The 26,308-nt window shown below is 39.7% G+C and overlaps 2 protein-coding genes across 2 annotated transcripts; both read left to right on the top strand.

The window, feature by feature from the left end:
* Positions 1–1,945: 1,945 nt before the first annotated feature.
* LOC102799012 (Fc receptor-like protein 4) lies at positions 1,946–3,626 on the top strand. The gene is made up of 5 exons (XM_087838112.1): positions 1,946–2,049; positions 2,605–2,640; positions 2,767–3,027; positions 3,107–3,352; positions 3,439–3,626. The coding sequence occupies exons 1-5, from the start codon at positions 2,019–2,021 to the stop codon at positions 3,624–3,626; spliced, it is 762 nt and encodes a 253-aa protein (XP_087694238.1). The 5' UTR covers positions 1,946–2,018.
* Positions 3,627–22,513: 18,887 nt separating this feature from the next.
* Positions 22,514–25,856, top strand: LOC118455721 (butyrophilin subfamily 1 member A1-like). The gene is made up of 3 exons (XM_035915474.2): positions 22,514–22,682; positions 25,084–25,422; positions 25,524–25,856. The coding sequence occupies exons 1-3, from the start codon at positions 22,610–22,612 to the stop codon at positions 25,691–25,693; spliced, it is 582 nt and encodes a 193-aa protein (XP_035771367.2). The 5' UTR covers positions 22,514–22,609; the 3' UTR covers positions 25,694–25,856.
* Positions 25,857–26,308: the final 452 nt, after the last annotated feature.

The raw sequence follows: 26,308 nt of genomic DNA, 5'->3' as shown, positions 1-26,308 counted from the left end.
TATTCTATAGAAATTCAGTGAGCTCCAGCATTGCATCCAGCTTCTTTCTTAGTATGCTGCATTTGGTAAATGCAAAATCATTACTGTGCATGATAATAAGGCCTTATCTGTTAAATACATTTAGAATACTAAAGTTAAAATTAATTGACACTCAAAGTTTGTTTTGAGTGCGCACTTTTTTTCTGGCTGTCTCTGTTGTACCTTTCCTCAGCAGGTCTCTCATACACGGACTTGCACGTGCATGCTGCAACTTGTCTCTCACAAAAGCGTTGTTGTGTTACTTTAACCTGCTTGTGCTGCTATAAAGTCTACTCAGAGTGGACTCACATATGTATGTATGTGTGTGTGTGTATGTATGTGTGTATGTATGTGTATGTGTGTATGTGTGTATGTATATATATATATATACATATATATATATAATATCTAGTATTTGTAGATATTGTTACACGTAATAATATCTACAAATGCATCTTAAAGCTGTTATATTAACACTCGGTGTATTACTAACATAACCACATTAACATTATCCACCGGATTCCAGCCAGAGTGGATTCTGGAGTCTTCCCACGCTCCTGTTAGTGATCCTCCATCTGGATGGATGATAACAACCTTCTGAACAATCTAGCAGGAGATGGCCCATATCTATGGGACTGATTTGTGCTAATAACGCCCATTGTATGGACTGATAACAGCCGAAGCGGGTGAATAAAGTCACCCAGTCACTAGCTGTGCCATTACCCAGCATACACCGCTCCCTCCATAAATGCAATAAACGATACAAAAGTAATAGCCTATAATTAATGTATCTGCTGTATCTGCTGTTTCTCAGGTAGTTGTTTACATTATATAATTTATTGTGTTCTGTATACGTCACTACAATGTGATTTTGGAAATATATAAATATACGGACAACAGGCTCTTCCGCGGCAATCTCTTGTCGTCAATAAGCAACGTTTAGGGAGCTCTATAGTATTCAATGAGAGGACGCTGCACGTCAATTCTCGCCGCGAGGGGGGTACCCTGCGCGTCGATAAGTGAAGCAGAGGGAGCCTGACCATGCATCACACATTTGACGAGTTGGGAGTGAGAACGTGTTGGTATAACATCATCAAAAGATTCCGAGAAACTGGAGATTTCTCTGTGCCCCTTTTTTGAATTTGGATGGTCTTCAGTCCACACTGCATTACTCATCTGCATGATTGTGTCACTGACATTACTAAATGGACTCAGGAATGCTTTCAGAAACCACTTCCAATGAACAATAACAATAACAATCCACCATCATCTGCAGATGCCAACTAAAGCTCTATGATGCAAAAAGGAAGCCATATGGCCACATGGTCAAGAAGTGGGTCAAGAGTAATTTGAAATGGACTGTTTCAAAGTAAAACACATGTTCTATGGTCCGATGACTCCAAATTTGACATTCCTCCCTTTACACATTAAAGATTAAAAACAGGATAAAATTGTTCATTCTCCTGCAGCTCTGCTCTGTTCTCAGTTCTTCAGATGTATTTCAGGAAGTCATCCTTAAACTAGTGAGGCTAATGACAGGGAGAAGGAAGGAGGAACCAGATATTAGAGGGAAATGATAGGAGACTCTTGATGATCTTCTTGTATCCATGTTAGTGTTTAAAGCCCAACATCTCCCTCTAGTGGCCATATATGAACATGTGTGAGGATGGTGTTAATGTAAAATGTGAATCATAGTGTTCCAGTCAGTCATCAGTGTGTCTCTGCACAGCTGTAATTAAAATGTGTTCAGAGGGCCTCAGTGTCTGAATGGTTCCAGTTCAGCTCCATAACAGCAGCGTCCCTGGTTTGATTCCTGTGTTTCAGCTCATATCTGCCTCTCTCACTGAGGGGGATGTACACACACACACACACACACACACACACACACTGACCACCATTGCCTGTGAACCAATAGAAAGCTGGTGCTCAGAGGAAGAGGGCGGGCTTTACTTGGTGTCAGTGACAGAAATGAAAAAAAGCTCAAATGAGTGAGAAGGACGATGAAGGAAACATCTGTGCTGTGTCTGCTCTGTAAGTAGAATCTCTGTGTTTGTTTGAATTCTTGTACTTTGACTGTCTGCTCTCCTGATAACTGATGATGGAGGAGAAGACATGAAAAACAAATCAGGCTGAATTCAAGTTCAAAACACCATGAGGACCAACTGCAGGTCTGAACTGACTCTTTATCTTTGCTCAGGAGTCGAGGAAACACAGCAGGCAGTGAAAAGATCAAATCATTCACTCATTATATCAACACAGCTGCACAGTGGACACATGAGTGTACTGGGTTATTTAAATGCAGTGGGTATTTTGTAAATACTCAGTAGTAGTCATAATCACCGTGATCACATTAAAAGCTGCATCTTAGATACAAGTATGATAAGTTCAAACTTTCTGGATGCCTTTATATTAGTAAAAAAGTCTTCTAGACAAGACTGTGTGCTGTGTAAAATGTCAATAAAAACAAAATTAAAGGATTTGTAAATCATATCTAATAGCACAAAAGTCACAGAGGCTCAGTGGTTGGTGCTGTTTGTTTGTTCTTTATGTTCACCTCAAATCAACCTGAGTGTCATTTCTCTTTAGTTCTGATCTCACTGCTGAGCTGCACAACAAACCAAGGTCAGTAACCTTCTTCTGTCACAGTTTAAACCTGAGAAACTCTGACAGGTTTTACACATTTGGATTAAAACTTTCAGTAAAGATCTCAAAGACGTGATCATCAGTTTTTCATTGTAACCCTCACAGCTCGTCTGACTGTGAGTCCCAGCAGCTCTCAGTTCTTTAAAGGAGACTTTGTGTCTCTGAGCTGTGAGGAGGACGACAGCTCTGCTGGATGGACTCTGAGGAGAAACACAAGCAAACAACAGAGGACTCAGTGTGGAAATGGGTGGGGAAAACCAGCTGGTTCTTCCTGTAACATCACTGTTTTCCCGTCAGACAGTGGAGTTTACTGGTGTGAGTCCAGAGAGGGTCCCATCAGTAACATGGTTAACCTGACAGTAACTGGTAAGCTGAGTGTGTGGAGTTAGTGTTGATGAAGCTGTGTGTAAATGGATGAAATGCTGTAGTTTGTCTCTGTGTTGAGGTGGATCAGTGATCCTGCAGAGTCCTGTCCTCCCTGTGATGGAGGGAGATGACGTCACTCTGCTCTGTAAAAACAAGACCACTCCCTCCAACCTCCCAGCTGCTTTCTATAAAGATGGCATCTTCATTGGGAATGAGTCAACAGGTCACATGACCATCCAGCATGTTTCCAGGTCTGATGAAGGCCTCTACAAGTGTGACATCAGCGGTCATGGAGAGTCTCCATCCAGCTGGATCACTGTCACAGGTGACACACTCACCTGTCTGTGTTTCTGCAGCTTTCAACATTCACAATGTGACGACAACTTAATGACTGTGTTTGCTTTATTTTAGGGGAACACACCACCACACCTCCACCTACATCCACATCTTCTCCTACATCCACCTCTGCTCCTGGTTCCTCTCTCATACTTGTGATGTCATCTGTTGGATCATTCTGTTTTCTGATTCTACTGGTGTTACTGGTTTTGTTAATTAGACAACATGTTCACAGGAAACCTAAAGGTGAGACTCAGATTTAATGAGTTTGAGTTGTTCAATAATCTAGTTATCTATTGTGATGTTTTTAGATTTATATTCTTTACTAATGACACTTCTTGTTGTTACACATTACAAAGCTAAAATAACCCTTTTCATTGCTTTAAATGAAAGATTAATTTATGTTTTTCTCTCTTATCTCACTTTTTATTTATTTAAGCAGATCAAGCTGAGATCACATACAGTGACATTAGAATAAAACACCGTCAACAACAACCACCAATAAAACCAAACAAAGGTAATACTGAGCGCTTTGATCGGTGCTGGTGGTTGGTGGTTGCAAGATTTTTGTATGCAATACAACTTTGTTTTTCTGAAATTTGAATACTGTAGAGACATATTGACATTTTCATATTGTGGGGAGATTTTTAACTGTATAAGGACATCATAAGAAACCTCAAAAGCTAACCATATTAGCCAATTGTGTTGTTGCATTGATGCATGGTGACACCTTTCAGACCCGTACTATCAGTGTAAACATATTTGTCATCTAATTTATCTATTAAACTGGTATTAGGGTATTCATAACTAGGTGTTTATTTAATCACTTTCAATAAAAGATAGAAAGAGGCTTTGTGATGTCCATAGTAGCAAAGTGACCATAATTAGATGAGAGGATGGGGTGCTACGTTATCAGCTAATACTGCCTGTCTTTGGTTAACAAATCACATCCACAGATGCCTGTGATTTGTGCTAAGTAATGTCCAAATATAGTAAAATTTGACTTTTTCCTTTAAGTTTAAGGGGTCTCTATGGCTTTAGGACCCAGAATCAAGTGGACATTAGAGAAACTGCAATTTCTTTGGCATTTTGACTTCATTTTCCAGCCTCAGAGGTTCATGATTCATTTGTCCTGTTTTCAGAAGTCAGAGCTGTTGCTCGAGTAATGAAGCAGTAATGAAACTGTAATATCATTTAATCTGACACATGTAGAAGGAATAACGGATTAATTAAGGGAAAGGGTTTTTAAACCTTATTGTGGAAATTTTCACAGAATATTTTCAAGATTTTAAAAATATTTTACTGATGCCTCTATGCATGCAATTTGTCTAGTCACACTTTTCTCCTCATCTCTTTAGACAGGAGCTTGATCAATTGATGTATCTGCTGAATGGTCAGATTTGTTTCTGGGTGGATTTTGATGAAACTTTACAGGACAGATCATTTTTGGAAGGAAATATTAATTTTTTATCCCATTAGCCACACAAATTTTTCATGTGGCCATTGTTTCCAACTTATTTACTTTATTTACTTCTGAATTTAAACCAATGGAAGGTTTTAATCTTGATTTGTGTGTTTTTCACTCTGATTAACTAAATTCATAACTTAAATAGAGGGACTTTATTTCAAACAGTCACACAGTGGTGTGCAGGTTGACAGATGATCCTTTTACTCCTGTAATGGCACTGTGACACATTCAGCTACGTTTCACCATCTACATTAATTAAGCTCATCTTTGGACAGGTTCATACTTCTCTGTTGTATTGTGACAAATGTGTAACTTGGCTAAATACATTATCAAGTTTATAAGGATAGTTCGTGTGCTTCTCTCATAGTTTAGTCTAAGGTAACTGGACTGCAATGTTTATGTTGCTTTTTAACTTTACCTAACAGTCGAAGCACCTTTTTTCAAAGCAGGCTGCAGTCACACACACATTTCAACACTCAGACATATGAACCTAAACGGAAAACAAACCATCAACCCTCTGAATAGTAGACATCCCACTCTAAATCCTGAGCCAGTAAATCAACAGTACTTTGGGATCCAAGGTGAGAGCTGGATAAATGCTGTGATGCATCAGGGACCCTTGCAGGAGAAAACAAGAAACAAGAACTATTAGTTGTACTGGTGCACCTCGTGCCCTTCTTACAGGGTGTTAAAGAATTGTTTTTTTTTCTTCTTGAGTAATTTCAGACTTCTAAATTTAACAGAGAAGAACCAACACGTTCTCACCCCAACTCGTAACCAACGCTATGTGACAAATCGTCGGTATGAGAGGCATGAGAGCTGTTTGGGGTTAATCTATATATGTAACTCTATTTTACGTTCTGATCCTGAATCACTTTGGAAAACACTGTGATAGAGTTAACGTTATGGTTAGGGCTGGAATGGATGGCTGTAGCTAAGGGTGTGTTACCGCTGTGAGTGGCATTCTGTTGGATTCAACTGAGAATCTAGAGCGTCTCATAAGCACACAGAAGGGTAGCTTTCTTTTACCATGCGTGATTTGACACTAAGCTTATCAGAAAAACAAGAGCAGTTTCAACAATCTGTTGACATTACTCAACATCCTGAAATATTTATTGTGCTTTGTTGAAAAACTAAGAGATATTAAAGAGATTATATACAAATTCTGATACTTCTATCCACCTGTGAAAAATGTACAGAATTTAAGACTTTACATTTAAGTTTAACTTTGTATGTTAAAATTTTTGCAATTGATGCTTTTTTATTTATTTTCTTTATCCAAAATTTAATAACTTGATTATCTTTATCAAATGTGAGTCTTAGTCTTTAAAGTTTGCAGTTGCGTGTTGATTGTTGTTCTTTGCATGCTGGACGGTGTGTTTGTGGTTGGTGGTTAACAGACACTAACAGTGCTGCAGTCGTCCAACATCCTGTTTCTCATCATCAAGAAAAAGTTTTAACACAGGCGTGAAGAGAAAGAAGAAAGAACTAAACTAACTTCAGTGTTTGCTTGCATCAGCTTGCATTTTAACTGACTTCACATTTATGTGACATCAATATTTGAAATTACATTTACTTTGGTTTTGTCCTTTATGTATGTTTGACTGCAGAAGGTGATCCAGCTGTAATCTACTCAGGAGTGAGAAATGACGACATCAATTATGAACAAATCGTCATCACAGACAAGCAAGAAAAATCAAAGACGAGAGGTACAGCAGCTCTTCTTTGTCTCCATCCTTCACTTCTACAGCCAGACTCTGAGGCTGTGGTTTAGCAGGGTTAGGCTTCACCATGTTAGCCATGCTAACATCTTCTAATTAGCATAAGGCTGATGAAAATACAATGGATGGATGGTTAAAGTTTATTACAGTTTATCGGCTGCACACACAAAATCACACACGTCACCCACATTCTGGAAAATACAATCGGATAACTGCAAGATGCACAAAATTATAATTAATTAATTCAAACAAGATCATATTTTCATGCAAAATGATTTGTTCTCATAAGATCATCCATCCATCATTTCTTACTACTTATGTAGGTGCAGATCACAGAGGCAACAGCTTAAACAGAGAAGTTCGTAGCTCTGCTCTGCAGCTCTTCTGGGGAAAAGTCACTGCGTTCCCAACCAGCTGAAAGACATTTTCTGAGAAAATGGTCCAGTCAGACTAATGGGTGGCTGTATTTGGATTCAAAATGTACAACCCAGGAAATTGGTGAATTCTGTTTAACAAGTTTATTTACAAAACTTAAACAACAACCTTCTGAGACCAAACAGGTTGGTGAGACTAATTCAGAGCATAGTTTGAATAATGCAGTTGTGCTCAGTGTTTACTTGGTATTTCTCCACTGAGTGGTGGAGGGTGGTGAGTTAAGCAGGTGAATCTCAGTCCTCTTTCCAATCTAAATTCCAAGGTGAATCACACAGAAGGTGATAATTTTATTCTTAAAAACAGACACTAGTACAATGAAAAAAACAAACAAACAAACAAAGGACGTACTCCCAGAAGTTGTCTAGTAGCGTTTTGTGGGAGAAACGTTTCGTCACTCATCCAAGTGACTTCTTCAGTCTCAGCTGACTGCAGGTTTCCCCAACCTTATAAACAGTACATTTGCATAATGACTGAAACCAGCCCACTGAAGGAACAATGGGCTGGGAGGTCAGTTCCTTAATCATAATTAATCAATTAACCACTGATCAATGGCAATGAGTACCATTCACAGAGAGTTGGGGAATGGCTGCAATCACAGCATTGTAAGATGCCGGAAGATGTACCCTTAGGCCCCTCCTCGATTCAGAGATGGTCTTTCCCTTTTCACGTAAATTGCCTCCTTGACTCTGCGCTCAAACCAACGTTCCTCCCTGTCCAGGATGTTACATCCTCATCATTGAAAGAGTGTCCACTGGCCTGTAGGTGTAAATAGACTGCAGAGTCCTGGCTTGACGAGGTAGCTCTTCTGTGTTGTTCCATCCACTTCGCCAGAGGTTGTTTGGTTTCCCCGATGTATAAATCCTGGCAATCCTCCTGGCACTTAACAGCGTACACTATGTTACTCTGTTTTTGTCGGGGGACCCGATCCTTGGGGTGGACCAATTTTTGGAGCAGCGTGTTTTGGGGTTTAAAAGCCACAGAGATGCGGTGTTTAGAAAAAATGGGTCTCAGTTCTTCCACTCCTGACACATACGGGATCACTAAGGATTCAACTGACAACTGCTACTCAAGGGACCGTCCGATTGTCCGATTCAGAGTGGCAGGAGTGCTTCATTCAGTGTCTACACTAATTTCTGTTGGAATTAATAAAGGCTTGCAAAATGTGTTTTTCTCTGTTTCTGGCAGGAGCATGGGTATGTTCACTTGCTACTAGGCTGCTTGTGGCCCGTTGGCTGCTGTAGATGTTGTGGTGCTGTCTTGATTGACACACCTCTGCAACATAGCCTGGAGGTCTGGATTAGTGCCTCTGGATTGCCAGCATAGAGTGGTGGTTCCCCTTTTTAAGAGAGCAGTCTATAGGGTATGCTCCAATCACACATTCCTCAGCCTGTCTTGGAAGGTCTACACCTGAGTACTGGAGAGGAGTCTTTTAGTTAAACCTTGGTCTGTTTTTCCCTGGTTGCTAAACACTGGACCAGCTCTTTGTCACCTTGAGAATATCCCAGGGAGCTTCTGTTTAGAGTTTTGTCCCACTGAGCAACACTTAATAAATGGCCGACTTGTGCTTGTGTTTCAGGAGGACATCTAAAAAGAGACTGACTGAACAGACCAATCAGTCAGTTCCCAATTTCTATTTTTATTTTAAATTCTGTGTGGAAACCACAGACGTTACTTCCTCTTGATGATTCCAGATAACGGTAGTCTGACACTGATGACTCTAACCACTTGTCTTCTGCTTTGGGCAGTAACAGTGTTCATGTTGTGAGAACGAGTTTGCTTGTTGCTCTGTGGTAAAATGTATCAGGCTGTCTGACAGAAGACAGCAGCTTTGTGGTCGTCTGTCTTCCTTTTTTACAAACATCCCCCCAAAGTTCTTTGTGGTTACTGTGTTTCACAGCAGAGCTGCTAAGAAGCTGTTAGAAAAAAACACAGTGAGAATCTGCTGCTCTTTATAAAATCGATCACTTAATCTCTTCATAATCAAAATATAAACTGTTTGCCATAGTTGCAGTGCAGTAAAAATGACATAACTGTAGTTTTAACTTCAGTGTTTTACTCTGCAGAGTGCAATCCAGCTACAATCTACTCAGAAGTGAGAGCAGGCGACGCCTGCTATGGACCGAAAACCACCGGATCAAAGAGGCCCAAAGGTACAGCTGCGCTTTAATTTTGTACAGAGCAAACCACGTGTTCACTGAAGATCAGTAAGTCTCATCTCTGTCAGAAAGGAAACTGTCAGTTTGTTTAAACTGTGTGTGTTTGTGTTCACACTTTAAACCAGAGACAGACACCATCTACTCTTTACTGAAGTAGTCCACCAGTCCAACCACTGACGTCCAGCTGCTGGTCTCTAACTGGTCCCCCCAGCACCTCAGAGCAGAGGACATCCATAGATTTTCACTGAGATAATTCAAATTAACATTATTATATTATTATATTATTATATACTATTTTAACTAGCTTTAAATGTTTTTTTATTGCAAATGAGAATATAAATATGTTAATATGATTCATAACTCTATTATTATTTAAACTTTATTCATGTTTGTTGGTTCCTGCAGTGGGAAATTATTTTCAGCATTAATAAACCTCCTTCTAGTGTGTTTTAGTGTTTTTCTCACGTGGTCGTGGGCTTCAAAAATATGTGAAATGGAAAATGTGACTTGTTTGGTTGCGGCTAATCGATGCACACCTCCTCACATGCAGAGAAGACTGAACAACCGCAGGCTAAAAATTGCACAGTGGCTGAAAACTGCACAGAAACACTTCACCACGTGTTTTGCATGTTTGAGGCTGAAAAATTAATTTAATTAATTTATTTTATTTCACTGAGAACCAAGCAGATGCTTTTTACATGGCAAAAGTATTCATGTTTAATTATGTTTGAAAATTTACTAAAAAAATATGCTAAAAAATTTCTGGTAGCAGCTTCTCAGCAGAGATAAAGTAACTCAGACTAACTTCCTGAACCAGCACAGGGCCCTTCCTGTTTAACCTCTCACAGAAGCTTAAAATGACCACAAGTCACTATCAAAATCTTTTTCCATCTACTGGTTGATCTGCTACATTAATGACATCAGTTTAAAGCCACGAGCGAGACAGGACTACTGCTTTAACTGCTTTCAAAGCGGAAGATAAGACAAAGAGTTTGTGTTCAAACTGCAGAACAAAGCAAAGACTGAGCAGGTTTGGTTTGTTTAAGGCAGCTAACAGTCAGAGGCCTGAAATAACAACAGGAAATGAAAGAGACGAGCACTACAAACACCTGAATAAGACATTTAACCAGACGTTTGACTGAGAGTTACAGTCGTTAAGATGTGAGCTCACTGTTTGTTACAGGAGACATTTCTCCTCACAAACAGCAGCAGCAAAAAAAAAAAAGTAAAATTGAAAGGTTTAAAAGTAGAACGTGCTCTATAATGTTGTACTGTGGACATTTATGTGCTTTTCTGTGCAGAGGAGTTTTTTTTGTTTCCTGTTCTCATGCTGTCCTCCTGGAGCCCAGCATGAGTAGAGGTCTCTTTTTTTCCTCTTGTACTTTCCCATTGTAGTGTACATTTCAGTGTTTTTTCTGTAATGCAACCGTTCTCTGACTTGTATCCCCATGTGATGTTTGTGTTGTGTGTGTATGGTCGGGGGGCGGGTTCATTCCACTGCAGGGCAACCTGCCACTGCATGTGGCGAATAAAATTTGAACTTGAAATAAAGGCTGTCAATATTTTAATTTTTAACAGGGATGTTGATGAGTGAATGAATTTAAATTAGAAAAAAGAAGAAATTTCACATTTTCTAAATTTAATTATTGCTAATCATGAAGTCTGGTTCTGCTGCTTCCTGTTAAAAGCTAGTTCTTCTTTCCCACAGTCACAAACTGATGCTCACAAAGCATTTTATGATTGGTGAGCTTTTCCCTTAATGTTTATGGACTTTAAAATTTAAGGCACCTGGAGTGTGAACTTGTGTAGAGAAAAAATAATACAGTTGCATCATCATTAATTCTTCTTCTTTTGGTAAAAACTGGAAAATACAGGAAAATATTTCACAGATGATTTCTCAATAGTCACAGATGGTGTTAGCACACAGCTCACTTCCTCTTTGTCAGGTCCCTCACTGTGGGCTCACTTTTCAGACTAAATAATAAAGGCTTCAATGATGGGGCTGTATGTACAACATGTAGTGCATAATTACAAGAATTACAAGAAGATCAAAGCAACACAGATTTATTTTAAATAAATATATCTCATATCTGACATGAGTTGGAACAAGGCATGAACGACATTTTAGACATTTGCTCAACATCTGTTTTGTATTTTAAATATTTTGAAACCATTTAGTCACACAGCTGCATTCATGGAAAAGTGTGATTTAAACAAAATATATGTTTGAATATTTTGTGAGTGCATTAGTTTCAGTGTTACGGACAGAAAATGTGCTGCAGTTGTGGTTTGTGTTTTGGTTTCTCGGTGTTTATTCTGTGCTCCCTCTGTGCTGTGTCGTCCCTGCCTGTGTATCCCCTCTAGTGTAGTCAGCTCTCTGTGTAAAGCCCGCATCTCTGAGTCTGTCTTCTGTGTTTTGAGCTTCCTGTTTTGTTGTGATGTCCCGTCATGTCTGATTAATCCCAGCTGTGCTCTCCCTCTGTGTATTTAAGCCTTGTGTCTGCCTTTGTTAGTTGCTGGTTCATCTGCATTATTGCCCTCTGTCATCCTGTGTGGTTGCTCTGCATCTGTCTCCGTCTCCCTGCATCTCCATTTGTGTCTCAAGGTTTCAGGTTCACTTTATTCTTAATTTTCCCAATTTAGGTTTTGTCAGTCTCGCACCCTCACCTTTTGTTGTATGTCATCCTCCTCAATAAAGCTCATTCTCATCAGAAGCCTTGCTTGCATTTTGGGTCCTTAAATAACTTACACCATGCTGGCTGTGACACTCTTACAGACTGACTGCAGCATTATTTACTTACAAAAATATTCTCAGAGCAATAAACTCCTGGAAAGCTTGTGTTGTGAAATCACTCATCCAATTGACTTCTTCTGTCTCAGCTGACTGCTGGATGATTGAGCATCAAGACAAGACGCAGTAAAAAACAAAAAAGCAGAACTCATGAAGTTAAAATGGGTGGAAAGAAAAAGTAACTTTCCTGTCACTGTCTAACCTCAGAAAGATTATCACCAGTGAAGCTCCAACGCAGTGTCACCGCAGCAACAATTACTAACTTTAAACTTAACTCTTTAACGCCTGAACCATGAAATACTTGCCAAAAATTCTAATCCCTCCCTCCTCAAAAGAAATGAAACTTCTGACAAATTGAAATAAACAAATAAATTAATAAATATGAATTTAAAAATGAGCTTTAATTTGCATCATATTTTGTAACATCCGGCTTTATTATTTTATTTAGTTATTTCAGGGGCAAAAGATCACACTGACGATGTAGGTGTCAAAAACTCATGAATAAGATATGACAAACTGGACGTTCAGAGGTTAAGCATGAACTGTCTCTTTGAGAGTCTTTGCTCTATGTTCATAACTCACCAACACTTGAACCACTTTCTGAACCAGCGAGCGACAGGACCAGTGACGTCACTAACCCTTAACCCACTAACCCGAGCTTCTCTATTCTCTATTCTCTACAGCCTTCCTGGACTTCCCGACACGCGCTCGGCGGAGTACGCCCCGCCCCCTCGGGTGGTTAAGGTTCTAGAAACGTCACATTATCATTAAAGTATTATTAAGCACGCGATCCAAACACGAGTGATTTCTGCGAATGAGTCCACTTCCTGTGATGTGAAACTCTTCTTTCATACTAGAATGAACAGCCTCGCCTCTGTCAGTGCGCCCCAGGGTGGCTGTGGCTACAATGTAGCTGCCATCACCAGTGTGTGAATGTGTGGATGACTGGATGAATGAATGGATAACTGGATGTGTAAAGCGCTTTGGGGTTCTTAGGGACACATTCACACCTCATCCATGCTTAGGCACTACAGAGCTTTGCATGAGAATAAGGGGAACACCGATTGTGGAGCAAGACCAGGTGAGCCATCAAATGCCATGATAATATAGCATGCAGTAATGTTACTAAATGATATAACAATATTATACAACTGTAATAAGTTACGTGTGTGATATTTATATTTGTGCTTTGTTTTTGTTGTCTTTCCTCAGGAGAACAATCTCAAATAGATGAAGACCTGGTTAGCATGGTGATTGAGGACTCCCAGCCATTTAGCATTGTGGAGGACAAAGGATTTAAAAGATTTGTTAAATCATTAAATCCTAGCTATGTTCTCCCCACTAAAAAGGTCATAAAAGCAGTGAAAATGTAGTTTTTACAGAATAAAATGTGAACAGGCAGGACTGAGGCCTCAGTGTGTAGCTGTCCATACCTCAACGTTACAAAAGCACAACCACTGTCCACACCCCAACCACACCTCACCTCACAGTAAATGATCATTTCCATTTTAAACATTTCCAAATAATCATTTTCCATACTGCCAGTATAAATATACACAGTATACTGCATCACTACAATATACATGTTTTACACACTCCTTTTGTTGTTGACATTTACAGGCTGTGTGCAAAAGGCCACACTCTTCAAATTCATGCCAACTAATATTTTTACGTCCAGTAGATGTCCTACTAGAGCAAATGAAGCTTCAAGAAGCTTTGTGCTGGAGTGAACCAATTGGATGAAAAGCTTCAGTGCTTCATGAAGCTTCATCTGCCCATCACTAGGTGAGCTCTCCTACTTTCTGTTTGAACTTCATGAACGTTGCTCTAGTTTAGTGTAAAACTGTCAAATGCCCTCAAGACGGTCTATCATTATGTCCTTGAAGTGAACAAAAATGGTTAAACTGAAAGATGCTGTTTTATTCTCAGAAGGATAAATAAAAAAAAAAAAAAAAAACATCACCTTTTCTGCAGGTCATGTAAGCTGTCTCAGGACTCTTGTGCTACGAGGCAGGGAGGGGTGCAGTCTGGTAAACAAAAAGCCCCTCTCCCCTATTTTTACCCAGACCGCCATGAATGATGTCACGAGGTGAAGGAAATGTGTGGAGGAGACTTTATAAAGAGTAGCTCAAAGAATCTGACAGATTAATAATCATGTGGACGTGGCTTATGGTGTTTACTCCGCTTAAGTCAAACTCTTGTTCTCCTGTTTGTTTGGTTGGTTTGTGCAGGTGTGACCACAACAACCGATGTGTGAAAATAACAAAACAAATCAGTTTACAAACTCTAACCAGCTGACTTGCTGACTGAAGGTATGAAAACGCCATTAGACTCCACCCACCATGTCCCACCTTATCCTGATGAAGCTTCAGAGAAACTGTGACCTGAGGTTTGTTCATGCAGCTCAGATAGAGCAGCAGAAACAGTATAAAGGTCGTGATTTTAAAGAGAAAGAAACGTACAGCTAGGAAATGACATCATCATAAAAACTGCAGCACAGCAACAAACAGGAGCACCATGATGTTCAATCATCTTCATATATTCTGATCTTCATTCAGAGAGAATCTGTGTGCAGAAACAACCATGACAGCAGCAGCAAGTCAACTTTATTTATGAAGGACTTTAAGCTCTGAACATATAAATACGTAGTCAGGCTCCCAGACTCTGTAACTCTCTGGTGCATCTCACTATTCAAAGACACTTTTATTTTTTTATTTATTTACTGTTAATTTTTATTTTTAAGTTTTTGAAAACAACAGTGCAGCAAAAACAAACAGAAACAAACAAAAACAGAGACAAAAAAACACACACACATGGGAAGAGTTACAAAAAGGAAGGAGAAAGGAATAAAATACATACGACATATGCGAGTATATCAGGGGTCCAAAAAGGACCGGATTTGGGACCTAAATGTACCCCAGATTTAGACAATTGCACTATACAGTTTTTGGCAACGCTGGGATGTCCGACTCCTCCAAAGATCGCTGTTTTCCACTTTGCTGATCATTCATTGCTGATTATTTATTATTCTAATAATTTTTATTATTATTCTTGTTATTATTATTATCAGAAACACAAAGAACTTAGATCCTCCTGTTCTCTATTCACACTGATCTCACCTGGCAAAACTATTTTCTGGTGATTTGATTGTTAGTGGGAAGTACCTGCGCAGCATAGGTTACCATGGTAATGTACACAGGTAAGAAGTAAACCACCTTCATAGTAAATAAAGCTCAGAGTTATCTGAATAAGTCAAAATGCTGCCTCACAGCACAGACCTGTGACAAAAACTAGAACAAATCCAAATTTTCTCATTTTCTCTGAAATGTGCCAACTTGGCAGTGACGTCACTGAAAGTAGATCGATGAATGAGCATCAATATGCTTTTTATTTTGACTTCATGAACAAGGACCTGAAACTCTGCTCTCGTTTACTGGAAAACTGTTAAATCCCCCCGAGACTCAGTCTGTGCATGATGTCCTTGTAGGGAACAAAAACGGTTAACATACAAAATAAATAATAAATAAAAATACGCAGCTCGTGTACGTGGTTTGGCTGGAGTGGCGCATTACAGGTCCTGGAAGGGAGGTTTTTTTTCGAGGTGAGACAGGAGCTGGGTGTTGTGCCAAAAACTGATTTCTAATCTATCCGTGTGTTTTTTTACGTGTAATATCTTTACATATGTTTACAGACTTCAGTGAACAGCGTTTGCAAAATGGGTTATATATATATATAAAAAAAAACTTTTATCTTTATATCTCTGTCTTCTTGTGCTTACATTATAACCAATCTGGTCGTTTTGTCCACTTACAGAACTATTGTTATATTTGTTGCATATCCTCGAGGCCAGATTACTCTTGAAAAGACATTTTTAATGTCAATTAGATTTTTTTTAACTGGATAAAGAAAGGATATATGAGAGTCACTGCCAAAATCTGATTGTGGCTTCTACTGCGTAACAGTTGTTTTTGGCTCAAGTTGACTTGATGTCTTTCAGGAGGGAAATATTTGACATCTGTTTCACATATTTGAAACCAACAAGGCATTTATAGCAGTTTGAATATAAGTAATCAGCTTTTGGCACAACACCTGTTCATAGTGGGAGAGGGCCGAGGAGAGGGGGAAGAGGAAGAGAGGATGGATGTATGGTAGGAACTCAGAGCATAGCCCGATGGTTTTGTTTGTCGAGAGATATGAAAAGAAGTTTGGAGGTGTAACATTAGCTAAAGTATTTAGAGATGTTTGTATGTAGCTGTTAAGACAGAAGAGCAGGAAAATAAAGTGTTAAATACTGACAAAAGACTGTGAGAGAGAAAAATATTGGGGGAGTTTAAAGTAATGTGGGACGTAATCACAGGTATACCAGTAGAGGAAGATTTAGAAAAACAATTAGCCAAAGTAGGGCTCAGCAAGATTAAAAGACTGATGAGAACAGCCAATGAGGAAAGAGTTGACAGTGTGTCTGTAATGCTGGAATTACCAGTTCTTCCAGGGAGAGTTAGGGTGCCTGAGTTTTCTTGGCGTTCACTTGGATTTTTCTCTCTATGCAAACAAAACAAACCGTGGGGTGTGGGAGGGGACAAGGTTACAAACTCATCAGTTCAATTACTGACTGTAGACTCCGCCCACCACTTTCATATGCTTTATTTTATGTAACATTCAACAGTGAACTTTAAATTTTCTTTCTCACCCCCCTCCTCTCTGCTCCTCGTCTCTCTGTGTGTCTGACCTGAACCACTGCTAATTAATAAATGCTATCTCATCTTAGTCTTGCTCTGTATTTCTTCCCTATCCACACTCTACAGTATCTGTATGGCTGCTGTCTAAACCAGCTGGGAGATCCATAACTCTAATTTCAAAGGACACAAGGACATAAAACCGCTTAGATGAGTCAAACCTGATAAACTGCTTCAGAGTTTTGGTGACTATAACAGATGCATGATGGACCGACCACATAGCTCACTGATTGGCTGCTGTAGAAGTGAACAATTGTACTTTGACCTTTAACCTCTCTGCTCCGTGTGGTTTCCTCTATCAGACCAGACAACCATCACAGCTGAGTCTGGACAGAACGTCACTCTGACATGTGGAGCTCCATCAGACAAAACCATCAGAGCTGTGAAGTGGAGCAGAACTGACCTGGGAGATAAATATGTGCTTTTGTACAGAGGTGAGCAGCTGGATCCAGACGACCAGCATCCATCTTTTAAGAACCGGGTGGATCTGCAGATGTGTCTTTGATTCTGAAGGATGTGACAATTAATGATGGTGGATGATACAAGTGTGGTGTCCTTATCGGAGAATCAGCATCATGGGAGATCGTGGGGACTGTCAACATGAGTGTCGCTCCTCCAGGTGAGTGAGCAGAGTTCAGTGTGTGTGATCAGAGATGAAGCTGCTTCTTGTTGTTGGACTCTGATTGCTGACACGTCTCCTTTTTCTCCTGCAGGTCACACAAAGGATGGATCTAAAGGACAGATGAATTATGTGTTTGGTTCTGGTTTGTTTCTTCTTCTTCTTCTTTTTCTTCTTGTCATTGCTGCTCCTGTTTGTGATTGGAGTTTAATCTCCAGAAAATTGAGTCGGGGGTCTCCAGATAAAACTCACCAGCTTTAAAAACACTATTTAATAACTGATGTTGGTTCAAAAACATGAAGAAACAGATTAGGTGGTCTAATTCATGATGGTTTCACACTACATAACATTTTGATGATGGAACAAGCAGAACGGAGGTCGGCAGCAAAACCAATGAAGGTTTAAAAAGCTCTTAGGACTCTAACCCTCAAAATATGAAAGCTGAAATATGAATGGATTTATTAATAATCTTAAAGGTATTGCACAAAAAATCTGTTTATTCTGAGGGGCTCAGCTGAGACTAACTCAAAATGCATTTATCTATTTGCTGCTGTCCTCATGTAGAGACAATACTTTTTAAACTTTCTGCACTTTATATAAGTCTTTGGTGAGCATGTTTTGCCTTTATTATGTTAGGCCATAAAAGCATTGTGTCCATATGAGGACATGGTTTAAAAAACTAACTTATGCTTACCAGGTCCATCTAAATCCAAATAATCAGGATGAAATAATAATCCTAAACTAGAGCTCAGGAGGTTAAACTGAGTCAGACCAACTGTGTTGATGAAGAGATGAACTTTAATCCTGCAGAACTACAGTCACAATGCAGGTTTTCAACAGTTTTATAAATTTGGGATGTTAAATGATGCAAAATATGTTTGAGTTTAAATACTGAATAAACTCAGTTAAAGCAAGATTTTGACAGATGTTAAATGATGTTTAATGATATGATAAACTTGGTTAACATGATTTTATATAAAGTAGGAGTGTAGGAGAGAAGCTGCTGCTGTTTGTGATTGTTTTATTTTAAACAAAGACATGTGATTTGTAATAAAGAGATTTGTTATTCAGGGGTTCACTTTCTGAGTGATCTACAGTGCTGTGAAACATGTCTCCTAAACTGAATAACTGGTTGTGCGAGTGTGTTGGCAGCAACAACAACAATCAGTCTTTTTGATAACCTGCAATGATCAATGCTGATCTTTGGAGGCCTGTTTCACTTTCCTGACCATGAAGACCATGAAGACCACTGTGCCATGTGTTCTCCATGTGTGGATAACGACTCTCATCATACTTCACTGGAGTCCCAAAGTCTTGGAAATTAATCTGTGATCTTCCCAGTCTGATAGATGTCAGTGACTTTGTTTCTCAGCTCTTCTGTAGATCGTGGCTTCATGTGTTGCATTTAGACATTTTTATCCTGCTTCACTTTGTCAGACACGTTCTGCTTCAGTGACTCTTGATTCAGCAAGTCTGTCAGCTTCATGTCTATTTTCACTGTTGGCATCCAATAAAGACAAAATGCCAAAATATAATATCCAAAATTAATGTTGATGTTATGAGAAAATAAAGTGTGACAAATATGCAAGTAAGTAAGAAATCAGCGAGGAGGCTGATACTTTATGTGAAACAGCTCATCTCATAAAGTCACCAGCAGAGGGCGATGAGGAGCTGACCTCCTGGTTAAAAGATCAAGCAAGATCATCCATGCAATGGTTTCCCATCTCTTCAAATACAAAGTAACTTATCACTAATGTGTAACAACTGTCCATGACTGATAGTCAAATATGTGTTTTCCTGTCAAATATGCTTTTACAGCATTGACAGTGTGTTTACACGAGGTCAATTCCTTTTTATGCCTTAATAATTCATGGGTCGGGTACTAGGAATGTGTTAAAAATAGGTATAAGAGGAGCCAAAGTCCGAAAGAAAATTTCATCTGGAGAAATATTGTTCAAGACCACTTTAAATTGAAAAGTACGTTTGACTGCTTGGAGGCAACAAAGATAGAAAATAAGGCTGGCTCAAGACTTAGACTTCAGTGTTATTATTGATGTATTTTAGAATAGCTTTATCACATGAATCTTAATGAATTTAGCGATCCAACAGTGTTTGCACAAAAAGTGGAAGAAGACCGCATCAGAGGAAGAGGGCGGGCTTCACTTGGTGTCAGTGACAGAAATTAAACTCATTATATCGACACAGCTGAGAGTCTGAAACATGAAATTTTAACACGTTCATCATTTCAGTCATGTGTAGCTGTCTTTAAAGTGTTGTGCTGCACATAGTGACCGTTACTGTCTGAGCTGTTTGTGGTTTAAACAGAAACTCAAGAAGCTTTTTTTCTTTTTCCTGGGGAAAAGGAAAAAACGTTGCTAATCTTAAAAAGAGGAAGTTAAACGTCGGAGTCGTCCATAAACAGGCCGTGAATCTAAAGCTGTCTAATTAAGTGTGATCTGTTTTAAAATATGATTATTAAATATATTCAGTGAACTCACTCCAGTGTTTTCTCTTTAATTTACTTTAATCATATTTATGCGACACCAACTATTTAAATTCTATCTGTCTGATTGTAACTCAACCTGAATGTCTGACCAATCAGTGACCTGTGGAGCCTCAAACCGTTCATAAGTGTTTGGAAAATCATAGTTTTGTAATTTTTGTAGGGCTTTAATAAAAGTCTTGCATTATATTATTAAGATCATGTGATTTAAAATAGTCCAGCTGCTCACATCTGCTCCTGCTTATTACTACTGCTGCTTATTCATCCTCTTTTCTCAATGGCCGTGTCATCACTCTTACACGTCCTCATAATTATCTTTAACCATCATTAAAAAGAGTAAGGAGCTCATTACACTACCTTGAGAAGTTCATTTTCACCTACATTCCAGCTGGATTAACCTTTTTTTTAAAACATAAAAATGCTGATGAAGCCTTTAAAATAAATATTGTTTATGATCTGATGAAAACATCAACATTATAACAACAGTAATGGCTTTAAGTCAGACTCTCAGACACTGAGCTATGATTCTTTGGTGCATTCAGATACATTTTTTGTATAATTTATGTTTTATTCAACACTGAGCTGTTACTTTGTTGTTTTTGTTTTTGTTTTTTGTAAAAGAAACAAACTAAATGGTATGATGCTAGTGTGTCTTCGTATCTATCTGCTTGCATGGTGTGCCCATTATTCGGCTCACTTCTGGTTCCCTCTCTATATACGACCCCCGCCACTACACGCTGTTCGTTCTTGTTTTCATGCCTTAATTCAGCGGTCTCCAACCTTTTTTGCGCCACGGACCGGTTTATGCCTGACAATATTTTCACGGACCGGCCTTTAAGGTGTCGCGGATAAATACAACAAAATAAAACTAGTACCGGTACCGAAAAAAAGGAGATTTATTCATAACACACGTGAAAAGACCCAGGAAAACCGAGGAAACGATAAAAACGATAACAAAATAACGCTGAAAACCGATAAAAACCCTGAAAACTATACATTTCACACCTGAGCCTCAACTCTCGCGGCCCGGTACCAAACAACTAACGGACTGGTACCGGTCCGAGGCCCGGGGGTTGGGGACCGCTGCCTTAATTCATTCACTTCTTATAGGCCCAGTACATCCATGCAGTATAAACTTGTTAAGTGACTTACATATAATTCTTGCATTTTTAAAAACAACTGACTAAAACTATATTTTTTACAATATTTGCATGTCAAATTAACATAATTGTTTTGTTATGAGTATTAAAGTATTTCACTGTTTTTGTTCAAAGCATTTGTAGTTTTAACCAATAAATTTGATTATAATCACACATTGATGTTGTAAATATAACAAACATATCAGTCGTGCAGTCGTCTACACTAACGACTGCACCTCCAAGAACTCGGCTGTTAAACTCCTAAAGTTTGCAGATGACACCACCATCGTTCAGGATGGTGATGAGTCTGCATACCGGCAGGAAGTTGAGCGGCTGGTACTCTGGTGCAGTCAGCACAATCTGGAGCTGAACACTCTTAAAACTGTAGAGATGACAGTGGACTTCAGGAGACATCCCTCAACTCTGCTCATGCTGAGCTGCTGATCCAGTTCTACACTGCAGTCATTGAGTCTGTCCTGTGCTCCTCCATCACAGTCTGGTATGGAGCAGCCACTGAACAGGACAGGAGCAGACTGCAGCGGACTGTACGGGCAGCAGAAAGGATCATCGGCGCCCCCCTGCCCTCCAGGATCTGTACCTCTCAAGAACCAGGAAACGGGCAGGGAAAATCATCACAGACCCCTCACACCCTGGACACAGACTTTTTGATCTGCTGCCCTCTGGCAGACGGTACAGAAGCCTGCAGACCAGGACCACCCGACATAGGAACAGTTTCTTTCCCCTCGCCATCTCCCTTCTTAACAGTTGACCTGTCACACTGCTCCCACTGCCAGACTGCAACTGCACCTCATGTACATTCTGTAGTATTCATTCCACCTCATTTCATTTCTGTATTTTATGTATATAAGTTTAGATTAGTTATTTATAGTTGGTTTACACAGCTTTGTGTATGTATGTGTATGTATGTGTAATGTGTATATATAGTGTGTGTGTGTGTGTGTGTGTGTGTGTGTGTGTGTGTGTGTGTGTGTGTGTGTGTGTGTGTGTGTGTGTGTGTGTGTGTGCGTGTGTGTGTGTGTGTGATTTACATTGCTGTGCTTGAGAGCCTCCATCTACAGGAACCAAATTCCCTGTATGTGTCTGCACATATACTTGGCCAATAAACACGATTCTGATTCTGATTCTGATGTTTAATAGTTTACAAAAGTGTGACTGAAGCAGAATTTTTTTTTTTACAGTGTATGTACACGAGGATCTGAGGCCTTCCCCAAACTGCAGCCTCAATTCACGCTGAAGTCATCATCGAGTAGAAATGCTGTCAAACCTAAAACGAGGGCGTGGTCTCAGCAGGCTGAGCAGGTTTTCTTTGTGTGTTGTGTTTCAAGCAGGTTTAAAGACTCAGAGAATGCAGGACGACGATCATTTATATTTTTTCCAAATTATCAAATGAACACAAAAACACTCCTGTTATAAAGACACTCAGTTTGTGCTTCATTCAGAGGGATTTCTAAGCTGCCGTTTTAAAAGTACTGCTCAAGAATCTAATTCACACTGAAAACATTCCCTCGCGCCTCGGCAGTGACGTCACTGTGATGCGGCGTTAAACGCCTCAAAAGGTGGATGTTAATGAGTTTTCCTCTGATTATACCTGCACCTTAAAGGATCCACAGGTCGTGTTTTTCCGGTATATTTTAGACGTATACCGAGTTAAACTACAATGACTCTGTTAACATCAGCGTGTCTCTGCGTGGCTCTGCTGTTCGTCTGTGTCGTGGATTTGGCTTCCTCAGGTGAGCGCTCCTTCAGGTACTGCTTCCTTTTTCTTCATGAACATCGCTCTCCTTTACTGTGAAACTGTCAAATCCCCCCGAGACCCCGCCTGTGCGTTATGTCCTCGTGGACAAAAACGGTTAGACCGAAATATCCTGTTTTATTTTTAGGATATATTTATTTTAAAAAGACGCAGCTTGTGTAAGCTGTCTCACCTGAGCTACGAGGCAGGGGTTCGGTCTGGTAAACAAGAAGCCCCTCTGCCCTCCTTTCCTGTCACTTTATCCAGACCACCATAAATGACGTCACAAGGTAAAGGAAAGGTGTGCAGGAGAACGTGCACATTAATGATTAAGGAACTGACCCCACAGCCCATTGTTCCTTCAGTGGGCTGCTTTCAGTCATTATGCAAACGTACTGTTTATAAGATCAACCTGCAGTCAGCTGAGACTGAAGAAGTCACCTGGATGAGTGACGAAACGTTTCTCCCACTGACAACGCTACATCCACGTGACCCGAATCAACTTTTGGGATGTGCGGGAGACTTTATGAGGAGCAGATTAGAGAAACTGACGGATTTATAAATCATGTGGGTGTGGCTTGGGGTGTTCAGGCTTGTTTCCCTGTTTGCTTCGGTTGGTTGTGCAGGTGTGAACACAGTAATCACACTCTGGAGGAGCCGGTCTCGGTGCGGTTTGTTTATGGTGTGAACGTGATCCCAACCAGCTGCACGGGCGCGTTACAGGTTTGGGTTAAAAACGTCCCGTAGTCACGTGTGCTTTATATTCTCAATACAGGAAGGACGTACAGATGTGCAAAGATCTGTGTGGGTCAGCAACCAGCCCTGAAACGACTCTGTTTTCTCACACTGCACACAGCACACTACACCTGTAGTCTTCTGTGAGTCTGACCAATGAGGGGGCTGAGCGTTCCCACGTGGTTTGTAGCGACGCCTTTTCTCTGTATGCAAACGAATCAAACCAGTTTACAAACTCAACAGCTGACATGCTGACTGTAGACTCCGCCCACCGTGTCCCACCTGATCGCGCTGGAGCAGAAACTGTGAAAGTTTCCCTTCATCATAAGGATTCAGCTCCCACAAACTGACGGGACGTTAAAGTAAAGGTCGTGATTTTAAAGAGGAAGAAACGTACAGCTCTGAAATGACACCATCGTAAAAACTGCAGCACAGCAACAAACAGGAGGAATGTGATGAAGCCATGAAGCCAACTTTATTTATGAAGGACTTTAACCTCTGACAGAAGTGCTGAACACAGGATCAAATACGTCAGAATAAAATAAAAGAAACACCTCAATTAAAATAATAACACACAATTAAAACTTTGTCTTCTCTGCTAAAGGACATAATAAACCTCGAAGCTCCTTTTTTGCAATTGAGAGAATTCAGACAGTTCTGATTGTGGCTGGAGAGACTTAAAGGTCACCTCACCAAGTACAGATGTTTGTGTCCAAACAGGATCAACAAACTGAAAGTAAAATCAACTTTTGGATATTTTTGGCTTCCATTTAAACATTTTTGGGACAAATGACAAAATTTCAAATATAAAAATCCTGCTGAAGTAAATATTGTTTGTGATCTGATGAAAACATCCACATTATAACAACAATAATGGCTTCAAGCTCACATTCAGGCCTGTGAGACACTGAGCCGTGACTCTGTGGTGCATCTCACCATTCAAATACACTTTTATATACTATATTTTATTTTATATTCAACACTGAACTATAAATTTTATTTTTAGATAAACGTTTTATTCAGTATTTTCATAAAAGTGTATTTTTTAAAACATTTAGTACAACCTGTGAGAACACAGGCCTGCGTGTTTGTCCTCCACAGTGGAAAAGGCTGAAAATAATCATTTTAGCAGATCCTCGTTTTATAAATTCTGCACTCAGCTTTCTAATGTCCTGTATCTTTGAAATTCAGCACAGCTTGTTTTTCCAGTTTTTTCTTGTTTCTTCTTTCCCGACACGCTCACTCTTAAATCCGTCTCCTCTTTGCTCTCTGTGTGTCTGACCTGAACCACTGCTCTCGCTGTCTTTGGAGTATCTGCAGGATATATAATATCTCACCTTAGTCTTGCTCTGTATTTTTCCCTTCTCCACACCTTCACTATTTATATGCTTGCTGTCTTATTCAGCAGGGAGATCCATAACTCTTTCAGTACTTTCATAAGACACAAGGACATAAACACTGATTACATACAAACGGGAGTCAAACCTGATAAACTGCATCAGAGGTTTGGTGACTTTGTCCCAAAATAAAGTCCAAGAAGGTTTTTTTTTTCTGTCCTCTGTGACAGCAGAGCTCACTGGTCTCTGATCCTCTCTCTGATTGGCTGCTGTAGAAGTGAACAGTTGTACTTTAACCTCTCTGCTCTGTGTCGTTTCCTCTTTCAGACCAGAAAACCATCACAGCTGAGTCTGGACAGAACGTCACTCTGACATGTCGAGCTCCACAAGGCAAACCCATCAGAGCTGTGAAGTGGAGCAGAGCTGACCTGGGAGATAAATATGTGCTTTTGTACCGAGATGAGCAGTTTGATCAAACAAACCAGCATCCATCTTTTAAGAACCGGGTGGATCTGAAGGACAGACAGATGAAGGATGGAGACGTGTCTTTGATTCTGAAGGATGTGACGATTAATGATGCTGGAACATACGAGTGTCATGTCATTGTGGGAGAATCGGCATCATTGGAGATCATGGGAACCGTCAACATGAGTGTTCTTCCTCCAGGTGAGTGATCAGAGGTGAAGCTGCTTCCTGTCGTTGGATTAGATTCTCTTCTGTTCTTCACTCATCATGAATGCTGACACCCTCCTGTTTCTCTCCTGCAGGTCACCAGGGAGACACGGAGGATGGAGGGATAACGGATATCCCTGTTGAACTTAAAATCGGTCTCTCATTTTTTGGTGGGATTGCTTCAGGTTTTCTTTTGTGTTGTTTTGGGATCTTTATTTGCATTTACTGCAATAAAGATGCTGAGGTTCGGAGTCAGGAGATATAAGTCTCCTGACGACCGTCACAAGGTTTAAAAAACCCTAAAATGAAAACACAGTTTAAAAACTGATGTTTGTTGAAAACGCCTACAGAAACACATTAAACACATTAAATATTTTTCAATAACAACGATGGTTTAAAAACCCTTAGGGCCTGTAACCTTAAAAATATTCATATTACGAAGGTAAAAAAAAATCAATGGATTTATTAACCCTTGTGTGGTGTTCATATTTTTGTTACTCAGCCAGTGTTCATGGCTCTGGTAGAGTTTTGGCTTTCCAAATTAACACTATCAAACAATTTTATGTTAAATTACTCAACAGATGTTTACTTCATCCCAATTACAAGACATATGAACAGCAAACATGGTTCATTTTTTCCCTTTGCCTTTGTTAGATCACATTTATGAATTAATGTGCTTCTCTTTTTTTTTATTTTTTATAAAATGTTATAAAAAGCTCCTCTCTCTTCCAAAATCAATTGGATGGCCCTCGCAGCAGATAATCTTTTGCCATCTTGATCAGTTGTGATAAAGAACCACACTGGCAAAGTCTTATTTATAGTATTATGCCCCTAATTTGCAGGTGGGACAGGGTATGAGAAAATAAAATTTGGATCCCTC

This window comes from Neolamprologus brichardi, chromosome 3 (assembly GCF_056152115.1).
Source record: "Neolamprologus brichardi isolate AB-2024 chromosome 3, ASM5615211v1, whole genome shotgun sequence".
Classification (NCBI taxonomy): domain Eukaryota; kingdom Metazoa; phylum Chordata; class Actinopteri; order Cichliformes; family Cichlidae; genus Neolamprologus; species Neolamprologus brichardi.
Note: the sequence above shows the minus strand (reverse complement) of the source record. Positions and strands in the feature narration are given on the sequence as shown.

What these genes read in the sequence shown, in the direction of transcription:
- LOC118455721 (XM_035915474.2), top strand. Translation starts at nt 22,610, where the DNA reads ATGACTCTGTTAACATCAGCGTGTCTCTGCGTGGCTCTGCTGTTCGTC. An exon ending in CGTGGATTTGGCTTCCTCAG is followed by an intron (nt 22,683 to 25,083) that starts GTGAGCGCTCCT and finishes TTCCTCTTTCAG; the next exon opens with ACCAGAAAACCATCACAGCT. An exon ending in CATGAGTGTTCTTCCTCCAG is followed by an intron (nt 25,423 to 25,523) that starts GTGAGTGATCAG and finishes TCTCTCCTGCAG; the next exon opens with GTCACCAGGGAGACACGGAG.
- LOC102799012 (XM_087838112.1), top strand. Translation starts at nt 2,019, where the DNA reads ATGAAGGAAACATCTGTGCTGTGTCTGCTCT. An exon ending in ATCTGTGCTGTGTCTGCTCT is followed by an intron (nt 2,050 to 2,604) that starts GTAAGTAGAATC and finishes ATTTCTCTTTAG; the next exon opens with TTCTGATCTCACTGCTGAGC. An exon ending in GAGCTGCACAACAAACCAAG is followed by an intron (nt 2,641 to 2,766) that starts GTCAGTAACCTT and finishes TAACCCTCACAG; the next exon opens with CTCGTCTGACTGTGAGTCCC.